The following is a 22,908-nucleotide window of genomic DNA, read 5'->3' as shown; positions in this document are numbered from 1 at the left end:
CATATCTGAAGCATTCCAGATAGAGTGTTAAGAGGTACCATAATTTTCTTTTTTTTTTTTTTTTTTTCTTTTATATATATATATATATATATGTATTCGGTAAATCATTTCTTTGGAAACTAACCTCTTGAACGTACAGCCGCTTAAAAGAGTTATCATAATGAGAAAAGTATATAAAAAAAAATCTGATATGTACACCACATGACGTCTTTGTATGGAATATTAAATTATACGCATTTTTTTCTTGCATTTTATTTAAACTTATTGGATTGAATTAAATCTACTTCGCCGACAGAGCATAAACCACAATAGAATAAATGCATTCTTTAAAATTCACTCTATTTGTTTACCATAGCGACACCCTGGCGCTAGGTTCACCTAACAGTATTATATTTCGTTCATATTATAACTCAGAATGCACAAAATTTATATCATTTAAAGAATTATCTAATCGTTGCCACATGTTCTATTCAAATACTATAATAAATCTATACCGATGTATAAAAGAAATTAAGCAAACAAAACAAAAAAGAAACAGTTTTTCACAGACGATTGAGTACTTCTCATTCAATTAATTCAGTTCTCACTTCGCGACAAGGCAAAAATACATAAAAAGTTAAAATATCTGTATTAAAAATTACGAAGTAAATCTTAAACTCTTATTTCCTCGAAAAAATTCCAGAAAGGATTAAGCATGATTTAATTCGCAATAATAAATGAAGGCGTTATCTTTGTTGTTGCGAAGCTAAGTTTCTCTAGTGGGCGCCATCAAAAACATTATTAGGCTTAGCGGCATTTAAACAACTTTAAAATTGTTGATAATTCTAAAAGTATCGCATACAGATTTACTAAAGGCATAAAATCCTTAACCGGAAGATAAGAACAACATAATTCAACCATTTTTAAAGCAAAAAATGTACAATTTACAAACATATAAGAGTAAAGAAACTGAGATCACTGAGCCGGGTAACAAAGTGGATATCTATATAAATATATTTATATACGTTTGGTGCGGCCGATTGCAACCAAAATACGAGGTGCACATCTACATGTTATAGCAGTCCTATATACAAAATTTCAACATTCTGAGGCTATTCGTTTTTGAGTTATGCGAGATACGTACGTACATACTTACGCACGCACGTACATACGTTCGTACAGACGCCACGAAAAATTCTCTTCAGAATTCATTTTAAAGCAGTTTTATAATTTTTTTGGAGGAAAAGAGTCTTTTATTCTGTCCTTACGTACAGATATCACGCAAAAACATCGTTAAATTTCACTCGATAGCGGTCAAAATGGATATTTTCGTTGAAATACGCTGCTTGAAACTTTTCGCGATTACAATACTTCCTTTTTACTTCGTACAAGGAAGAAAAAAATGTGAGTTCAAATGATACATTGCGATAACTTTTAGTGACAATAGTTTGAAATATGATTCGGACACAAAAGTAATACGGACAAAAATTCCCTTTCTAGACAAATAGCAGCTTTGGTGCTAATAATAATAATAATAATAATAATAATAAAACAAATTGGTCGCCCAAAAGGATTTACTAAGATTTTTTATGCTGTCGCTGAGCTCGCCGTCTACAAGTCTGCTGTTACGCTCACTCCTACTAACACCTACCCCCCCTTTTTTTTTGTCTTTTTAACTTTTTAAGCATAATTTTCTTTTCACTGAAAGCAGCATAGCAACATATGTTTAGAATTCCCGATATGATCCCGATGAGAGTTCCCGTTAAGTATCGGCATACATTTTTCTGTTTTTTTTTTGTCTTTTCTCAGTTCATAATATCAATGTTCAGTTTTTTTATTAAGCTGACTTGCAAAACTGTTTTTTTCGGGGGGGGGGTCTTTTTACTGTTAACCTCTCGTGTATTAACTTTATTAATTAAATATCATGTTCTTCGCACTTAAGCCACATTAAATTCCGTTCAACGACAAAAATCATACAATATTTTAAAACAGCACATATTTAGAATACCCGTTAGGTAGTTTCGCCTTCTGGAGATAAAAATGTTTTATTCTGTACACTGTTGCAACTACTCGATTTCAAATCGTGAGTTTGTTAAACAAAAATTTATAAAAGTAGTACAAAATATGAAACAGATAAGAAAGTAAATACGAAATTAAAAGTCCGGGCCTCTAGATGCCCATATTCGTGTCGAGGACTACGTTATTCAAAATTTGCTAGCTGTAGGTACATGCGTTTTTTCACAATGCTAGAAAAATGCATACATTCATGCAGATTATTCATTCATTAATTTGTTTATTAATCATTTTCTTTAAAAGCATTATTTTATTATTATTCTTCATTATTTAATTTTTTTAAATAATGCAGGGCGATAATATTTGGTGGCAACAATTTGAAAAGTTATACACAGTTTATAGTGATTGAAAATGGAGAGCATTAGCCCAATTGGACCCATTTTGGGCTAATAACGGTATCTCAGTTTAAATCGAACTAAGATTTTGAACCTCATTTTCCAAGGTATTGAATTATATTTTGTAATGATGGTTAGAACTAAGATTCTTATTGTAAAATGTTTCTCTCTTACGAGTTTTATATCCCATAATAATCGATATAAAAAATTTTATGTTGCTTGACATTTGTAATTAAGAATAAAAAATGAACCTTAATGCAAAAAAATATTAATAATTTTGTTTAAAATCCTTTTTTAAAATTTAATTTTGTGGTTATGCCTTTTTTAATTTTCTTTTAAAAGCATGTTTCTGTGGCCTAAACTTTTTTCCTAACTTTCTATTAGAAAATGAGAAACATAGTAGATGTTGCGACTCCTTTTAGCATTTCCCGTTTTAATAGTTTGTTTTGTAATTTTGTTTAATGTATGAATCTGGTAACTAGTTTTGTTTTCGAATGCTGTGATCGGGGAAATTCCTTATTCTTCTAAGTAAGCAGTTAAGTTACGTTACTGAAATACTGAATGTTTTTCATCATTAAGATGTACGGATCAATTGATCATTATACTAAACTCTACATGTAAATAATCGCATTTATCTGTATGTATTCGTAAAGTGAAATAAATTGGATATAAAACGAAGTTGGATTTCGAATCAAAACAGTAGAAATTCAGAGCATGAAATTGCACTCATGCTGTAAAATACTCAAGATATTTTTTGTTATAAGAAATAAAAATAAAATTTTAGTGGAAACAGTATTAAAATATAAGGCGATTTCAACATTTTTACCCTTAACCTGTTTCGATTACAATAAATTGGTTTTTATTCCCATTCATTCTTATGTCGAGAGTAGATTGATTAAAGTTTGAATATATGTGCTATTCAAACTCAATACAAGCTCAAATTTTATCCAGTACTCCGTAGTTCCATGGCTTAGAATTTCTAGACAATTTACGGGCATATTGATACGTACGCGAATTCATCTGTCAGCGTAGACTGCGGGTTTCTCTTTTATTTTCTGTCTTCTTTTTATTTATTTTTTAGTGTGTATATGTGTTCTTTCATTCTAACTCCTCCGAAACTGCATGTATTTTCTTCTTCCAGACTACGTCAAACGCTTTAAGATCTGATTGGTTGTCCGTTCAATGAAGTCACTGCGTGGTCGCAGCAAGGTTGCCTTGCTCATCAGCCGATTACGTCAGCTTTCGAAAGGAAAATGCAGTACATTAACAGGTTTGAGCAGGTATTGCATTTTTTTAGCTTAGGGTCATATTGCAATGAAAGCATTACTAAACTATGAGTCTAAAGTGTACACTGCATTACAGTTTTCTGCAAATATTTTAAATGTCTGTTGAAAATAAAAGAAATAACTATTGCAAGTGAATAGATCTAGTGGAGCATTACATGGAGCTACTACAGCCAATGAGCGCATACAACTCCAGACATTTTGAGCACGTGATTATACATCTGCCCAATCGTAGATCTCAACTTTACTAGCTCTGTTACTCATTCACCATTTTTAGGTCAAGAATCAGCGATGAGATGGGGCTAGTGTTGATAATATGAAAGAGTGGAATATTTGGGTAATGTAAGTACTTTGTTTTGCCATTATTTTGCAATTCGTGCTATTAATATTTAATAATGACGGAAATGTGTTGCACGATCTCTTATGAGATAGCATGTTATGAATTTTGCGCTACTAAATACATGCTTTCAGTTTAAATGTTTGTATGGTCGATCAACACAGCGGGATGGTAGGCTTAAAGTGTACGTGCACTACAGTGCTGCTTGTCAGGTGTTGGCTGCAAAATAAACATGTCTTTGCTTGTGGTTACCCTTGCTTTATTATTGCATTTGATTCCTTATCGCTTTAAGTGCAGCATTTCATAATATGATAGATCCAAGATGCAGAAATGCATATAAAGAAATTTTATATTATTGCATAAAAGTTTTTATTGCGATTTTCTTTTAATAGGGTCCTCTGCTGCTAAAACTATTTTCTGTTTCGTAATAAATTGCTCACTGTATATATATATCCCAGGTTTGTATTTTATTTATTTATGCATACTGTGAGAAGGAAATGGAATTGGATATTACTAATATCGTGATTAGGTTAAATTATAATACTGTCAGATAGTATCATTATTGATTTAGGTTGTTAATAATCTTACCCTCGAAGTCTGTGAATTAAATTATCGTGTAAGTTGTGTGTTACTGCAAAATTAATGTGAAAAGAGTGTATTTGACAGGTATTTAATCATTTAGATTCATCACTCTAGTCAATCACTAAGAACTTTAATATATATTGTACATATTATTTTCCAAGCTGAAAACTATATATTTGTTTATATATTATATTTTAAATATTATTACAAAACATTAACACGGTCTTTGTTTTTATGCATGTTTGCGGTTTGATTGTCATATGAAAACTCCTGTTACATTTGTGTTGTGATGAGTGTCTTGCTGCATTCTTTTTGATTTTTGTCATAATCTTGTTCAGAACTGGAACTAAGAAAATCGTGTGTTTTGTTATGGGTAAAATAGTACTGCTGCAGAATTAATGTGCAAAAAGATAAAGCATTTGATTGATCTTCCATTATATTTATAATTATTGATATTATAGTTCTGTTATATTTATAATAGAATTTCTGTAATAATTAACTTTTAGTGGAATAATACAATATTTAAGAAACAATAAATATGCATGTGTGCATTGCATATGATTTTCTTTTAATCAGAAGTATTTGTTTAAAATTTGGATTTTTAAGTTAATAGTATAGTAGGAAAAACTGAAATAATTTTTTTATGTATTAATGACAAAATATCTTATTTTAAAAATCTAATAAGTTTATTTTTCAAGGAAAGGAATGTTGGTTATGCTACACTTAATATTTTTGTCTTGAATTCCTCTTTATTTATTTTTTAAATAGAGATTATATGTATGCAGAATGATTAAAATATATATGGCAGAAATATAAAAGCAGATAGAAAGAACCAAAATAAGCTGATTTTGTTATGGGATGTATGTATAGAAATGAAATTTAGGTGGTACAAGATACTTAGCAGTATATGAAAAGTGTTCTGCTGGCATAAATTCTTGGTTCTGCTGGCATAATACTTGTGTGGATTTCAAGTGGTATACATCACTGCTTAAATGCATTTTATCTCTAATGCAGATAAAATGGAGCAGTGTATGTTGATTAAATTATAAACCAATGTATATTATCGGGTATGATTATGATGATTTATATGGGTCATATGCATAACACCTTTTTACATGCTGCTGAACAGTCCCTGTTACTTGTAATATGCTGTTTCTGTACACATTCCAATAAAAATCTGCTTAGTTTGGTCTCTCCTATCTGCCTTTTAATTTTTGTCACTTTTTTTTTTTTGAATAAGTGCATATATTGAAGCATTGTTGATGTGCATTATGGTATGCTAATCAGGTATTCCACATCTATTAAATTTTCAGAAATTGCTCTTTTTTGAAATCAGCTTTATTTAGTTTCATGAAACTTTACTGTATTTAAATTGTAATTGTCATTTCATACTTTAACAGAATTCTTGATTTTATATTTGTTACTTTCATTAATTACATTGCTTTTTTCTTCCTTTTCAGCCTTGCGATTCAGCATGGGATTTCACCATAATATAACCAGCATGTTGAAATGAATCGTCGCAGTGACAGTAGGCACAAGAAGGCAGGAGGTGTAGCTAAGATTGTTGCACCTTCTGCCAGAACAACAAGAAGTAGGAAGAGACATGCGAATCTTGAAACTACAGATGATAAGCAGGATGATGATTTAAAAATTCCAGATGTTGATCATAAAAATTTAGATTCTCCTGCCGATGACATTAATACAGTTTTAACTCTTGCATCAAAATCAGTGGACTGTGTTTCTCCACCAAAAAGTCATCCAAACATCAGTCAAAATGAGTGTCTTTTGAGTGAAATGAAAGCTATAACTGCGTCAGATACTGGTGAATCTCATTCTACTCATGATACTAGAACTTCTCCATCACCTCCAAAATTGGAATGTATTCAAACTACTGTAGTAGTTTCTCATCCTGTGGAACCCAAATTTCCAAATTTGGTTGAAAATAGCAGCAGTAAAGATGAAAATTTGCAGTTATTAGCAAAAAAAGTGCCAAAGAAAAGGAAATTTAATCCTTCTGATGTTGAAGGTATGATGGTTAGTGAAGTGAGTAAACCTTTCGAACCATCAAGTGTCATAACAAGGACTGTGACCCAACTTGCAAGTCAGCAGACTTCACCTCCTCAGCTTCCTTTTCTGTCACTCAATGGCATAGATATAGACTTAAAAGACTGGAAAGGCCAAAGGGTTTTAGCAAAATGTAATGGTATTTATTTACCTGGTGTTATTAGAGAGTTAAAAAATAACTGTGATATTGTAATACTGTTTGACAGAGACCAATCAACAAAGTGTATCTTTGATGTTTTAGGCAATGGTAAATACGATGTGATAAGTGATCACAGTCCATCACCAGGCCAAGTCAAAGTAGGTACTTGTGTTTGTGTTCGTGTGAATCAGGATGAAAATGTGTTTGTAGTAGGAGAAATTATTTCCATAAGCCCTAAACCTGTGCTTTTTAATGTGAAACTAGAAGGTACATCACAGTATGGACACGCAGGAACTACTGTTTGGGTTTCTAGAGCAAATCTCAGGCTCCTTTTGCCACCATGGTGGGAAGAGCTTGACATGGATCCTCAGCCATCAATGCCTTTTACACCTGCGCCACCTCAGCTATCAGTTTCGGCTCAGAGTAGTTTACAAATAGAAGCTAATGAGAACTTAGCTTGGAGGCCTCAGCCTGCACAAATTGAACTTCCCACCCCTCAAACAAGTGCTTTTACTCAAGTAATTACAAATCATCAGACTTTTCAAGATATGCCTTTAAGAATGCCTGCGCCTGTGTCGGAGCTGTATGCAACATCTCCTTTACCTAATCAAATACAAGTACCATCCATCTCCAACACATTTAACACTGGGACTTCTGAGCAGTTGGTGCATGAAACTGTGCTTAATAAGAAAGAATTAAGAAGCCCACATTTTGATGAAGAATCATCTGATGAGGATTTAAAAAAAGAAAATATTAAATTTGATCAAGATTATTTTACTTATCCATACCAAAGACCTTCAGCTTTATCTCAAGGTAGTATTACCCCACGGTCTCAATCTCGGAAAAGTGAGACTGGATTGAGCCGTGCAAGTACCGATTCATCCGATTGTCTTGGTACGTCACGTTCACCAGCTATGCTAAATGCAAAATATAAAAAAGGCGACATTGTTTCAACCCCAAATGGCATCAGAAAAAAGTTTAATGGTAAACAGTGGCGCAGATTGTGCTCAAAAGAGGGCTGTACGAAAGAGTCTCAACGTAGAGGTTATTGCTCTCGTCATTTATCCCTGAGAGGAAAGAATATTCGTCCTCCTTCTCTGTCTTTCCCGGGTCGCCGTAAAGGAACTTTCAAAGATTCTGCTACAGGCAGAGAACTAGAATGGGAAGAATCATCTCATGACAGTGAGTCTAACCCAGTTTTCTCTGAAAGAGATCGAGTGCAGGGACGTTTTGATAGAGATGAAACTGAAGCTGCAAATATGCTTGTTTCTTTAGGGAACTCAAGGTCAGCTACTCCAGCATTTTCTCCTAACAATACCCCTAATCCAATATCTCCTCGAACTTTTCAAACTCCAAACCACATAAACCTTTTTACTCCTATTGGTCATCCTCTGCCATCACCTACTGTTAGTCAACAACCTCCCCAATGGACTATATCCTCACAGGAGTCTCAAACATTAACTTCTGCTCCAGAAATATTATCAAATAACTATTCAGCTTCCAATACAATTTATCATCCTGGTGCCATAAGGACTGAAGTCATACAACATCCTGTTACTATTCAAGAACTCAGTGTGCAACCTGAGGCAAGAGCTTCTGTGCTTCATTTGAGCACAAATCAACCAGATACTTTGTCTGTTATTCAGCCTGTCAATTCACGTCCAGTTGGAATGCGGGATATGCCTTCTCATATTGAAAATCATAAACAAGAGCATGTTATTATGAAGGCATCCAAAGATGGCATTGTTACCTTGTCTCAAAGCAGTGTTCCTGATATGATGCCTAGTTTGGAGGAAGGTACATCTCGTGCAGTAGCAGACACTCAAGCAGTGTTACTTGTGAAAAAAGTTGTGCGAAACGATATGCAGTATATGAACAGCGAACCCACCGTTATAACATCTGCATCAGCTGGTAATTTTGTTTCAAATTACTCCGTTCAGAATTCTGTGTTAGTGCGAGATGAAGAGAAACCTGTAGATTATGACTATACAAAATATGCATGTGATGGAAGAATTCAAAGCTTTACTGAAAAAGATTCTAGAATTACAAATTCGCAGCCTATCACACCTTCGCAATCTGTGATACCTGTTGCTTCTTCCAATTCTCCTGTGAAAAAGGATATTTCCATAGATAATGGGAAGAATGGTGCAGGTGAGTTAATTTTTCACTTCATAGTGTGCTTTTTATATATATTTATTTTTTGGGTGTGCTTTTATTAAATTTTATTTTAAAATCAAAGTATATTTATTCCTTTGTAATACTAAACATTGAAGCATTATTTGTGTAATTATTAAAAAAAATGAGGGGGGGGGGAGTGGAAATTATTTGCAGTTATACTTATCAGATTATAACTCTGTTGTGTAGATTGTTATTTTTTAAGAAACTTTTGGCATCGTTTAAATTGATGTTACGTATTAAAATAATAGCAACTTTATCTCGCAAAGCACATCGGAAACAGTGTTGCTGTACAAGTTGGGAGATAGAAATTCTTTTACAGTCTAAGAATAGAATGTATAATAAATAAATAAATTTGGAAAGATTATATATATATATATATTCTTTTACTTTAATAATGGATATAAACCTCAATATGTCTTGAAAATGGGGAAATATTATTACAGAGTGCTGAATATAAATTAAATTTTAAACATTCTTCAGACTGTAATTGAATTGAATTTGTAAATACTGTATATCATAATGGTCTCATCTAAATGAGGTAGTTTTCCTTGAATCTTGTGAAATTCTCTTTGAAAAAAGTTCATAACAAATGTTCTGCATGCCACTTTAGATATTTTGCCCTCTTCTCCACTTAATTGAGTTTTCTATATTTTAGACTAATTCACTGAATGACATTCATTCTTCTCCAGCTTTTATTTTTCTCATGGTTTTAGAATTGATCTCTGCTGTAGAATTTTACACGTGCTTGTTATTTTTATTTGTCATATATAAAAGAATATTGACAGTTAAAAAAATAATTTTCCTATCCTTTTGACGTGAACGATTTTCTTACATGCATTATTATGAGGTTATTCCATTTTCATGATGTCAGTATTTGTCATTGCCTGATTTTTCGCACTGAAAAAAATTCACCTAAAGTCAGAATAAAGGATAGATTTGAAATTCAAGACTTGTGACACTTTACTGTATGTGCATTTTGAGGAAGTATGCTTTTTGAAATTTTAGCTCCAGGATTTATTCCTCTTGGAATATAGTCTTTTTTTTTTTTTTTATTTGGGGATACAGGCAGAACACTTGCAGGTAAAAAAAAAAAAAAAAAAAAAAAATGGTTTTTTTTGTTGATTTCTGTAAAGTACTGACCAACAGACTTTTTAATCTTCTGCTTTCCTTTTGTTGTAGAAATCTTTCTACTTCACTAAACAACTTTGCCATCATAATGAAATATTAATGAATAATAATTTAATTCAAATAATTTTAACAAAGCACATAAACCACATTTAGCATTATTATCTCTTATAACGAATATGCCAAACTTCAAAACACCCCACTATGTAAATTCACGTATATCCTAAGAAATTTTGAATAAAAAACTTTAAATTTTTTGCAGGTATATTTATTTATTAAATACATCTACTTTTTAGATGGTAGTAAAAATTTTATAGGTTATAATTCAAAATTTTTTTCAAAAAATTTAAAAATAAATCATAAAAAATGGTTGAATTTTATTTGGAATAAACCTACATTTTGAATTCTGGAAGAAAGAATCGAATTTAATAAAAAAGGAGATATTTATAAATATATATCAATTAACATTGAGAAGCTAAAATTTTGAGGGCTAATTTTTTAAAAATTATTCTTGCGATTTTTACAAAACTTGATACTCTGGCGTAATTTGAGTCAAAAATCAAAATAGGGGAAAAAATTGGCGTATCATTTTCTAACTCGCACTTTCGAGACATGAAAAACACAAATTGAATTTCATCAATCGGCCCAGTAGAAGTGGAGATATAGAACTGACCCCCCCTTTTTTTTTTTTGCCCAGCGTACTTATGAATGTATGTGTATATGAACATACATTTCTGAATCTGGTCGCGATAACAGAAGAGTATCGATATGTATTTAGTAATGTGTCATGGCTTTTACCAAAGGGAACTAAGTTTTAAAAAAAGATACTAGTTCTCTTTAAGATGCTTTCAGATGATTTGAAACCACCATATAGCAGAAATGTCATCATAGCAAAGTGAAATTCAATCCCAGTGTTTGTTAATATTTTTTGAACTATGGATCACTTTCATAAATGGCCATCTTAAGAAGGTGGGTCCTGGGCTGATCATAACCTCATTTTGAAAATCTTAAAAATATTTATGCAGTAAAAGTCCAACATGAATTCAAAAATTTTTGAGTATTGATATGATATTATTACATACATACATGCATGCAGATGTATTTTCAAACTACTGTATGTCATAAATATATTATTAAAATTAATTCATATTTCACTACATTAATTTACACAGTTCCCTATTGATTTGTTTTTCAACATTTGTTATAAAAATTATTAAGCTAGCTTTTCATGGATGGGAGGTGTTACTTTTTAAGAGGTTTTGCATTTGTATTTTTCTTTACTAACAACTGAAAATTCAGCATGATCTGCAGGTCATTTTGATGTAGACAATGGCTTTACACTTAATCCTTTTTAAGCATTAGATTAGAACTTGCAGAATGTAAAGAATTTTAATAAGCTGTCTGGTTATGCAATAAATTACTCCTAAGACCTTTACCAATAATCATCAGAAGGACTTTTTGACCCAAAAGCATTATATGCAATTTTGTGCAATGAGAATAAATAATATTTTAGTCTATGCAGCCTGTTCAAAGATGTTTTCCATTCTGACATCCATATAATTAAATGAACTTTCAGTAATGGCTCTGTCTAAGCAAGTTAAAAGAGATTTAATCAGTTTTGTCAATATCGGGTATTTCTCTTTTCCATTTTCTTTCACTTTGAATATTTCTGCCCAAAATGTTACTATATCAGTGTTTTCTTATTATGTGTAAGAGAAACAGTAAAATTACTTTTTCATGTAACACAAACTTAGTTTGCTCCAACTAGAACTTTGAATTCTCATTGAACTTTATTTAGTGTTAAAAAGTTTTTTAATCTAAATGATATATTTGTTCTGAAACAAAATATGGGGCAAAATGTGCTTTAACTCGCACTCCTGGGGACAAATTTATTGCCTGGTAATAAGATGTCAAATCTAGAAACCTAATTTTCTCGGATTGCAAAGCTAAAAAATTTTTCTGGCTTGCGAGAGTGCTTATTTTGTTTTTGTTACGTTTTCTGGCCACACGCAATTTTTTTTTTTTTTTTTTTAAAGTTTTGTTGCACTGCACATATTTTGTCATGTTTTAGGGTATTCTTCAAATCTGAGCCTTTTTCAAAGTTAAAATTAGTTAATTTAAATCACTTTAGTGTTGTTACTTTATGTAATACAACATATGTGGGTATGTCTGCTTTTTCTAAAAATTTTAATATGCATTTCCCTCAATTTAAATCAGATCTATGAATTTGACTGTGGAGAGCGAATGCATTACTGAATTTTTTGCTATTTTGGAAGTGAAAGGTAATCTTGCAGTTTGGGATTGGTGTGTAATTAAAGGGTTAATTGTGTTAACATATGAATGTCTGAAATGTTGTGGGAGCATGTGATTGCAAGAAAGGGAAAATAACAGATATGAATGGAGATGCAGGAAGAAAGGAAGTATTTCTCATGATGTTTGCAGGAGTATAAGGGGAGGTTCATGGTTTTCCCACAGCCATTTGAGTATGTGTCAGATTCTATGAGTAATGAGATAGTGGTTTGGAAGGTGTTCGAATGATTTTGTTATTAGTGAAATGAACATGCATAACCATGCAGTTGTGGATTGGTTTATGTTTTGTAGAGAGGATTGCTATTGATGTGCTAGGGAAAAGCTCGGAACTTTGAGGACCTGAAGTAATTGTAGAAGTGGATGAATCCAATCAAAATTTGGTAAAGTGAAATATGGAGGAACGGATAAATGCTTTGCTATAGTGGTTGAACCACGGATGAAAGAGGAACTTGGCTGATCTTTGGAATATGGTAACTGGTAGTATGGCGACATTTTGGAGGCGATAAAGGTTACTACCTAGGACTTTGGTAATAATGTGAGAAGTACTCAGTTCCGATTACGCATTATTTTGTGCGAGGAAAATGAGAGATCATGAGATATGTCATGTGACATTAATGGACGAATTACAGTTCTTTAATCGGAAAAGGGGGAAATCTGGAAAAAAACTGGAAATTTCGTATTTAGCTTTATTCTGTGTTGTGTGAAACAGTGTTGGTTAATTTTTGGATCCCATGGCCCTAACTAAAGTGAATTCGAAATGGGTATTTAGGCATTGTGATAAAGAGAATTTTGCTTTTTATTTAGCGGAGGAAGTATGGAGGAAAAATTTGCAGAAAAAATCTTTCAATAATTTTATTGAATGAATTAGAAAAGTGTATCCGCCACGTCATCAAGATTCTGAAGAAGATTAGGTAAGTTAGTATTTTTAATTATTTGAGGATATTATTTTTATGCATTGTTCTAAATGTAAGGAGTAAATAAAGTAATATGGTATTATTGGAAAATTGTTATTAGCAATGATTTAGTTTAAAGTAGTTAGGATTGTAAGCTAATTTTTATTAATTTAATGTATGTGCTTATTTATATTTTAAGTAGTGTTTTTGAATTTAATTATATTTTAATTAAATGATAGTTATTTTGTGAATTATATGTTTGTAGGAATTTGGTATACGTTTCAGTGGAAGTAAACGTGCATGGAAATAATTTAAATATTTGACACTAAGTATTTGTAACCATTTATAATGTTTGCAGTATGAATTCGTTGGTGACGTTTAAAATATAATAGATAATTTTGAGGTAAAAGTTTTTGGATATTTTATACTTGGAAATGTTCATCTTTGGAAAGGGTATATACATTTTCGCGATCAGGTAATTTCATATATGTTCGTTTTACCGGATTTAAAGATTCACAAAATTTTCATGCATTTTCGTGAAATTTTTCTAATTTATGAGAAAAAAAGCAGTGTACATGGATATAGTGAAGAGGGTGCGCAATGCCATTTTTGTGCAATTCTGGGATGTTTTTTTAAGTAAAAATAAGTCGACATGTACATGGTTTAGTGATATTTTAATTAAATAATAGTTATTTTGTGAATTTTATGTTTGTAGGAATTTGGTATACGTTTCAGTTGAAGTAAACGTGTATGGAAATAATTTAAATATTTGACACTAAGTATTTGTAACCATTTTTAACGTTTTGTTATGAATTCGTTGGTGACGTTTATAATAGATAATTTAGAGGTAAAAGTTTTTGAATATTTTATTTATATTATACGTGGAAATGTTCATCCTTGGATAGGATATATACTTTTTCGCGATCAGGTAATTTCATATATGTGCTTTTTTCAGAGTTTAAAGATTCAGAAAATTTTCCTGCATTTTCGTGCAAATTTTTGTAATTTATGAGAAAATAGGGTTGATCTTTACATTATGGTAACTTGGCGTTTTTTTGGCGACCAACTCTCCTACAGCAACCCTCTATTTTTTTTCCCCGCCGCCATTTTGTCTTCACGAAGTAAAGACATGTTTCTTTTCTTTTTATCTACTGAACACTTCTACTGAATTCTTTTATCTACTGAATGCGTAGTAGCCGAATTACACTTATGCTAGAAATTTTATCAAACAAAACTGCTTAATCATGACAAATATTCACTGCAAAATTGGGAAAAAGTGCACAATATTATACTCCTTACGCGTTTTTCAAAATAACACATACACATAAACCATGTACACGGCGACTTATTTTTACTTAAAAAAACATCCCAGAATTGCACAAAAATGGCATTGCGCACACTCTTCACTATATCCATGTACACTGCTTTTTTCTCATAAATTAGAAAAATTTCACGAAAATACATGACAATTTTCTCAATCTTTAAACCCGGTAAAAAGAACATATATGAAATTAACTGATCGCGAAAAAGTATTTACCCTTTACAAATATGAACATTTCCACATATAAAATAAATAAAATATCCAAAAACTTTTACCTCTAAATCAACTATTACATTATACACGTCACCAACGAATTCATACTGCAAGCATTACAAATACTTAGTATCAAATATTTAAGTTATTTCCATGCACGTTTATTTCAACTTAAACGTATACCAAATTCCTACAAACATAAAATTCACAAAATAACTATCATTTCATTAAAATATAATTAAATTCATAAACACTACTTAAAATATAAATGAGCACATACATTAAATTAATAAAAATTACCTTACAATCCTAATTACTTTAAACTAAATCATTGTTAATAACAATTTTCCCAATAATACAAAATTCCTTTCCACCTCATGATCTCTCATTCCTTCCCATGATCTCTCATTTCCCTCACACAAAATAATGCGTAATCGGAACTGAGTACTGCTCACATTATTACTAAAGTCCCAGGTAGTAACCTTTATCGCCTCCAAAATGTCGCCAAACTACCAGTTACCATATTGTAAAGATCAACCGAAAATAGCAGTGTAGATGGATAAAGTCAAGAGTGCGCGCAATGCCATTTTTGTGCAATTGTGGGATGTTTTTTTAAGTAAAAATAAGTCGACGTGTACATGGTTACTGTGTATGTGCGATTTTGAAAAACGCGGCAAGGAGTTTGTAATTCTGCACTTTTTTCCAATTTTGCAGTTACTATTTGTCATGATTAAGCAGTTTTGTTCCATAAAATTTCTAGCATAAGTGTAATTCGGCTAGCAGATTGTTGGAAAAAGTGTTGAGTAAATAAAAAGAAAAGAAACATGTCTTTACTTCGTGAAGACAAAATGGCGGCGAAAAAAAAATAGAGGGTTGCTGTAGCAGAGTTGGTCGCCAAATTATCGCCAAGTTACCATAATCCAAAGATCAACCAGGAACTTTTGGCTGTGATTCGTGAGTAGGTGTTACCGGGAATTTGTGATAGTATCGCCAATGAAGGATCTGTGCATTAAGAGTCAAAGCTCCTCATACAGGTGTGTATACCAGCTCCATAGAATCGATTTGGTCAGCAGTCAAGTGCTTCCTCGGAAAAAACATAAACCATGTGGAGGGAAAGTTTGATTCCTACTTAGGGAGAAAAATGCATGGCCACTCACTGGATGATAATGTGTGGGAGTCTTTCTTAAAAGCGATTGGAAGAATATATTCCACACTTAGAAAGGATTCTTTCTCAAAATAAGTCAGAATTATTTAATTATCTTTTATTTTGTGCTCTACTAATTTTTTTCATATTCTTTTATTTCATCCTCTAATTCATTTTTTCATATTTCTTTAGCTTTACATTGGAACGTATGTTAACCCACACAAAATCACACCAAGGGTCTCGATTAGAGCACATTTTCACCCCAAATTTAGAAAGATTTTGCAAATTTGCTGATTACAGAGTCTACATCTCACTCCAGATATTTCATATTTGAGAAAGTAAAAAACCCATAATTTCAGGTATTATATGGACCATAGTCACCTCTAAACAGATCATCAGAAGAGGGTTTACTCCATTTTTAACGCAAAAATAAATGTGATAATGAATATTATGAGCTGATGAAGTTCTGAAAATCAAATGCAGAGGGAAAATCAAAGTAACCATATCGTAATGAATAAGTATTATTTTAATTTGGGGGTATCATAAAAGTAAACATTAATTAAAATCTGTCTCAAAAAGAGTTGTTCTTGTGTCTAATATAAAACATGTTCAAATAGTGCCATGGACGAAGATGACAGCTCTGGCAATCTGCAAAATGTTATCATAGAGATTTGAACAAGTCCCCCAATTTTTAACAATTTAGCAAGGACAGCCAGACGATAAAAAATGTGTGCATTTGTCAGTTCTGTGTCTGGGCAGTTATCACAGCTCTTGCAGGTTTTCGTAACCTCTCTGTCAATTTTCAGTCCTCTGTGACAGTTCTGACTATGGTTTTAGTCATAAATTGATCCCCATAAGAGTTTTTGTCTCCTTATTCTATCAGATGCAGACAAGAAAAATAGCAGTGGTCCTTTTGAGTAGTCATTCTTGGAAACCATCGATGATAAATTGACTGAGATAGAATAATTGGTCTTCAGTGGAATGTTTTCTGTAGGATGTCTGATAGAAATTTATCTTGAGTTTTATAAAGACCTCCATGATTTTGGAGTGGATAATTCATTCCGTTACCTTGCAAAGGATGCTAGTTAGGGCGATAGCCTATAGTTCTTGCATTCTGTGGCTGATTTATTTAGTTTAAGTTAAGGTACAGTGATAAAAATTTTTCATGCCTTAGGCAGCTTACCAGATTTCGATAATGTGTTAAAGATTCTCAAAAAGCATTGTCTTGCTTTTTCACCAGGATGTTTAACCATTTCTCCAAAAAAGTATGTGGAGAAAATTATCCAAAAAATATCCAAAGATAATTTCTAGGTGATTTATTTCCTTTAAGAGTGCTGATAGCACTAAATTCTAGATTGATGTCCTTTAGAAACAGGTAATCATGCGCATACCCTCTTGCCTCCAGGAGCAATTTTTTGGCAGAGCATTTTATTTTCTTATCTCTCTGATAATCAGTTTTATCAATACTAAAGAAGTGCATGTAAGTTCATTGGCTACTTTCTCATTGTTTCCTTTGGGAAAATAAACTTTATCGATCTATCACTGTTTGTATGTACACTGCTCAAAAAAAAAATGGGACAGTCCTATATCTCCCGATCTACTGGGCCGATTGACAAAATTCAAATTGCGTTCTTCATGTCTCGAAAGCGCGACTTAGGATTTATATTAGATTTATATATAGCACTATTCTAACATAGGTATTTTGACACAAAATCGGACTTTTTCTGAAATAACATACCAATTTTTTTACATATTTCGATTCTACGACTCAAATTACGCCTAAATATGAAATTTTGTAAAATTTGGAGCGAAATTTACGGAGAAATTCACAAATTTATGTTGGCACTTTTTTGTCAGTTTGCGCCAAGAATACTTCACTTGGCGAACTTCTTAATATATGGCAACCTAGTTTCCTTAGAAAAAAAGTCACCATCATTCCTTTTTTTAAAATAATATTCTTTATATTATATTTTTCATTATAACTTATTATTTTAAGTAATTTTTTCTTTTCGAATTTCATTTTAATTGTTTAAGTTGCACTTTTTTTTTTTCCGAATAACTGTTTTAAAAATTTCTATTTACCTATTCGAACTGCGTAAATAAAGGTGCAGCATTTATTTATTTTTTTTTAAATAGTTTTCTTTATATATATTTCTCGTCATAGCTATTATTTTAGGTCATTTTTAAATTTTTATACTTTTATTTTAATTGTTTGTGTTGCATTGTCTCTTCAGATAATTGTTTTAAAATTTTCTATTTATTCCTTCGAACTGAGCATTTTAAATATATTTATTAATATCAATTTTCCAGAATTTGATTTTATTTATTTGAACTGCGTTTTTTTCGGAAGAACCCAGACTACGATGCGTTTGAAAACTGCATACTATATTAAAAGAGAAAATACAGTAAAGCACAGTTTTACACGCCTTTCAATGTTCCGTTCAGAAAAAATATATATAAATAAGAGAGATGTATAACCGATATTTTAACTTAGGATGACTTGCATACACTGCTTTAAACGGTTTTATCATTGTGCCCATTGCTTTACACAATTTTATCCTACATTTGGTTTCTTAAAATGTTATTCATATTTTAGTCAAATATTTTATTTTTGAAATCGCAAGAATCAAATATCATAAGATTGAAAAGTTTTAAATTAAAAAAAATACGAATACTAAATTTTACGAAAAAATTTATTTTTCTTCTCTGTTTCTTTAAGCATTCTGAAAGTATATTGAAAAGTATCCAACTTTTCGAAACATTTTGGTATTTCTTGACAATCATTTTAAATAAAGTTATCGCCTTCCATTTCATAAAGGCCCACAAACGGCCGAGCGGTAAAGTTGCTGAACACTGGTAGTTCACTCCGGGGTTCGAACCCCGGTAAACGGGCTAGTTGCATGGGCGTTTTCGTGGATTTTCTCGTGTGTACCGCGTATGACAGCTGGTTTCCCTTAGAAAGTTCTTCACGAAGTATTTCGTCAGAGCCTTTATCAGTCTTTAGAGGCTAAACATTTTGAAGCTATGAGATGAAAGGAAAGTCTGGTCTCATCAAAAGGTTTTGGTTTATTTTATTATGACAAAGCACACTACGGCTAGTTGCCTAAGGGGAGGGATGCCTTCCTGGAGGACTTTCTAAGGGAAACTGGCTCGCATACACGTTACACATGGGGAAAACCACGAAAACGCCCATGCAGCCAGCCCGTTCGCGGGATTCGAACCTCGGACCGAACTACCAGTGTTCAGGGACTTTACCGCTCGGCCGCTAGTTCATCAGGAAGGGAAAAAAACATCTTTAAGTGACATCCACATACATCACTGGATAAACTCCTCAATCTTCAAATAATTCGACTGAGGAAATCATGGGATTCACCATTTATGATACGATATGATGTTCTATAACGTAATTTACACAACCATATAGTTTAAAACCAGTCGCTCTTCACTTTAATCTGCAATGATATCGTTTTGTCTTTTCTGTTAACACAAGCTCAATTGATGGTATTTGCTGGTGTACTCGTCCAAGTGTTTGCTCTTTGAACACCTAAATTCTTTGAAGTATCCTGAAAGTATATTCAAAAGCGTCCAACTTTTTGAACATCTTGGTACGTCTGACAGCCAAATTTCCCTGCAAATTTTTGCTTACTTTTCTCCCTAATTTTCTTCTTTCCTTCCACAGTTATTTTCAGTGCTCACACAAGAAAATTAAGATTTTTCGACTGCTAGACTTCCATACATTTTGCATTCTTGTCAATTTTTTAAAATATCAATTATATGAATTGCGTTTCAGCTAAAGACAGCTTTTCATTTTTTAGTCATTTTAGCTATAAATAAAGTTTAAAGTGAAGTCCAAAGGATAAATAATTTAATTAAAAGATTTTTGCTAAATGACAAAGAAATAAAACAGTCCAGCAGGGTTTATTCTGTACCACAGAGTAACCCGATTCTTATATCGGCTGAAACAATCTAAATCATATTAAAGATCATGTTTTTTTATACAATCTATAACGCGAGAGAAAAAATTAGCTTCTTAAACCATGCTTTCTAAGAGAATTAATATAAAAATTTATATTTATATATATATATTTTAAAGTTGGAACTTGAACCAAACTGTCAGACTTTTAAAGCTTATTTTACATGGTGGTTATTATTAAAGTTCCACTTTGAAATGGTCATAAAAGGAAAACTACCGGACCAAATGTTATCAAACTTGGGAATCGTGTAAAGGAGTTATGAGAATTTATTTTCGGCGGAAAAAAAAAAGAGTTCAAAAACTCACCATCAAGGGAAAAATGGCGCTGTATACAATATTTTTAAATGAAATAAGACACGAAAACATCTGTTTAAAATGTGTTTAATATTTTCCGAAACGTGTTACAAAGCATGTTCAATGTAGCGTCCAGCATTTTCCGAAAGCAAGTTAAATCATGTTACTGCATTCTCAACAGCAGCTCTTAGCATATCAGGTTTGGTTTTGGTTTGGTTTATTAGATTACGGCAAAGCACTCGAGGGCTATCTGCCTTAAGGGAGGGATGCCTTCGTGGAGGACTTTTTAAGGGAAACTGGCTCGTATACACGTTACACATAGCATATCAGGAGGAATGTTATCAGTGTATCACATTTTTCATTTCTGCCAAATTGTTTAGATTATCACCATAAACAGTGCTTTTGAGATAACCTCATAGACAAAAGTCACAGAGGTTGAGGTCTGGTGGGAAGAGGGGAAGTGTTGGCCTATAAGACGTTCATTTGTGAAATGTTGCCTAAGTAACTATGCGACACTCTTGAGGTGGTGCCCAGCCCTGCATAAAAATCGTAGTATCTAAAATGCCAGGTTACTGCAGTTCATGTATCACGAAACATTTTAATATTGGCTCTAAGGAACTGCAAACGCAGTGGTCCAGCTGTCGACTGCTCTTCAGAAAAAAATGGTTCAGTTATAAAACTAGCTGTCATTCAAGAGTAAACGGTGTGAAATGACGGTTATGCAATCGAATTGTGTAGGAGAATGCAATGGAACTAGATAGATAACATGAGAGATTTCTTTGGCCCAAATTGATTAAAAGCGTTTTGAATCAGTATCTTCATGTTTTAGTGCCGAATTCAGGCTTAAAAAATTACAAATTAGCGATCTGTAAGAAAACGATTTCCAGATTGTACACACTTGTGAGAGTGATTTGCGATCTCACATTTTCTAATCGCTAATTCGTGGTTTTCACGGACGAAATTCTCACTTACACGGATGGCGCACTCGACATTTATCAAATTTAACGTCTTTAAATAATAATTTGCCTACTTCAAAGTTTCATAAGGGTATACAACATATTAAACCCGTTTAACAAAAGGTTAAGTTAGATTCCGACCCATATTTCGTTTAACAATATTGCATACAGCGCCATTTCCCTCCCTGGTGGTGAGGTTTCGAACTTCCTTTTTTTCGCGGAAAATAAATTCCCATGACCTCCTTTACACGATTTCCAAGTTTGATAACATTTGATCCAGTAGTTTTCCTTTTATGACCGTTTCAATGTGGAACTTTAATTATAACCACTCTGTATATTATTAAATTTTAATTTGAAGCTATGCGTTATATGTATACCATGCGTAAAATTTTCGCTTTTATGGAAAAATAAAAAATCGAAGCAAATATACTTAGTATAATGGACCAAAACTGAAAACATTTCCCCTCCCTCCGAAAATAAAATATTGAAATTTCGAACTTGAATTTACTGGGTTATCGAAATATTTAATTTCACTTATCTTCTAAGTCCTAGTTCCGACAACGATTCCGTCAAAAATTCCGAATTACTTAAGCTAAAGTTAAAGATTTAGTATATATTCACTGTATGTTAATAAAGTAATCAGAGTGGAATAAAAATAGATTATAGAATTTACGCTGATGTAACTTTTTGTCTGACTGCACAACATGTAATGGAAGAGAAGGTTTGTAGAGATCTGTTTTTGACATGCCTCTAAAAGTAGATGTCATATTAATTTTGTCTCTTCAATGTCAAAAAACTTTCCTTTGAGAGGCAACTTTAGTTTTTGAAAAAGAAAAAAAATCACAAGAAGACAAATTTGAAGAACATGCAGGACGATTGAATATACATACTTATTTTCCGAACACAAGCGGTTCTCCGACTGGTTATTGAATAATGAAAAGATGCATTGTCATGCAATACAAAACATTTGGAATACGTTTTCTGGCTGAATAACGTAAGATTAAAAGTCATCTGCTTAATTCACATCCATTTACAAGTCAACTACTCGGGCAATTGCAGAATCGTTTTGATCCTGAGCTTGTAACACAAACCTAATATCACTGGATTTAAACACTTCTTTAATCTTCCGAGAACGTTCCTTCTTTAGCTCATATTCCAAGAATATTAAGTGAATACAATTATTGCCAAAGAAATTGAATATTCATTTGCACTACGGCTTGGTAGTTTACTAACGAGTTAACAAAACTTAAATTCTGCTTTTTGTGTCAAAGAATACAACAATATTTTAAATATTTGCAAATAAAATATTAAATTGGAGATTTAATTGGAGCCTCATCAGTTGCCTAGCATTTGAAAAAGAAAATATTGTTAAATACTAATTGTTTGCTGCTCAGTCTAACCCAGGCTGCATGGTTGGTTTTCGTAGTTTTTTAGGTTCTCTTTACAAAGATTCTCTATGAAAGCATCTTAATCAAATAGCTCCCATGTTCTTTCTATGTTCAAATAACCAACTAACCTAGTTTAAGCGCGATTTCCAAGTGAAGTTCCAAGTTCCAAGTAAAATCCGAATACTCATTAAAAATCCTGTAGCTAGCCAATCGGGAGTAACATGAAAGATACGGAACCAATAATTGAAATGTTGTTACGGTACGCTGTTTCTTAACTTAGATGGTTATTCCTTAATTAAATAGCCCACCAACAGCCGAGCG

General features: G+C 32.3%; 1 protein-coding gene across 2 annotated transcripts in view; it reads left to right on the top strand.

The window, feature by feature from the left end:
* The first annotated feature begins 3,631 nt into the window (after positions 1-3,631).
* Positions 3,632-22,908, top strand: part of LOC118195585 (protein capicua homolog) — a 122,311-nt gene continuing 103,034 nt past the window's right edge. Inside the window, exons 1-2 of one of the 2 annotated variants that reach the window (XR_015040464.1) lie at positions 3,632-4,012; positions 6,050-8,943. Coding sequence is in view for 1 of the 2 variants with exons in the window: in XM_085814210.1 (XP_085670336.1) it covers positions 6,099-8,943 (2,845 nt within the window). In the remaining variant the exon portion in view is untranslated. The remainder of the gene's footprint in view (positions 4,013-6,049; positions 8,944-22,908) is intronic. The other variant, XM_085814210.1, reaches the window with a different exon arrangement.

This window comes from Stegodyphus dumicola, chromosome 3 (genome assembly GCF_044657685.1).
Source record: "Stegodyphus dumicola isolate Sdum_Otavi_A_Nest chromosome 3, ASM4465768v1".
Lineage (NCBI taxonomy): Eukaryota > Metazoa > Arthropoda > Arachnida > Araneae > Eresidae > Stegodyphus > Stegodyphus dumicola.
The sequence above is the reverse complement of the archived record's forward strand: the minus strand, read 5'-3'. Positions and strand labels throughout refer to the sequence as shown.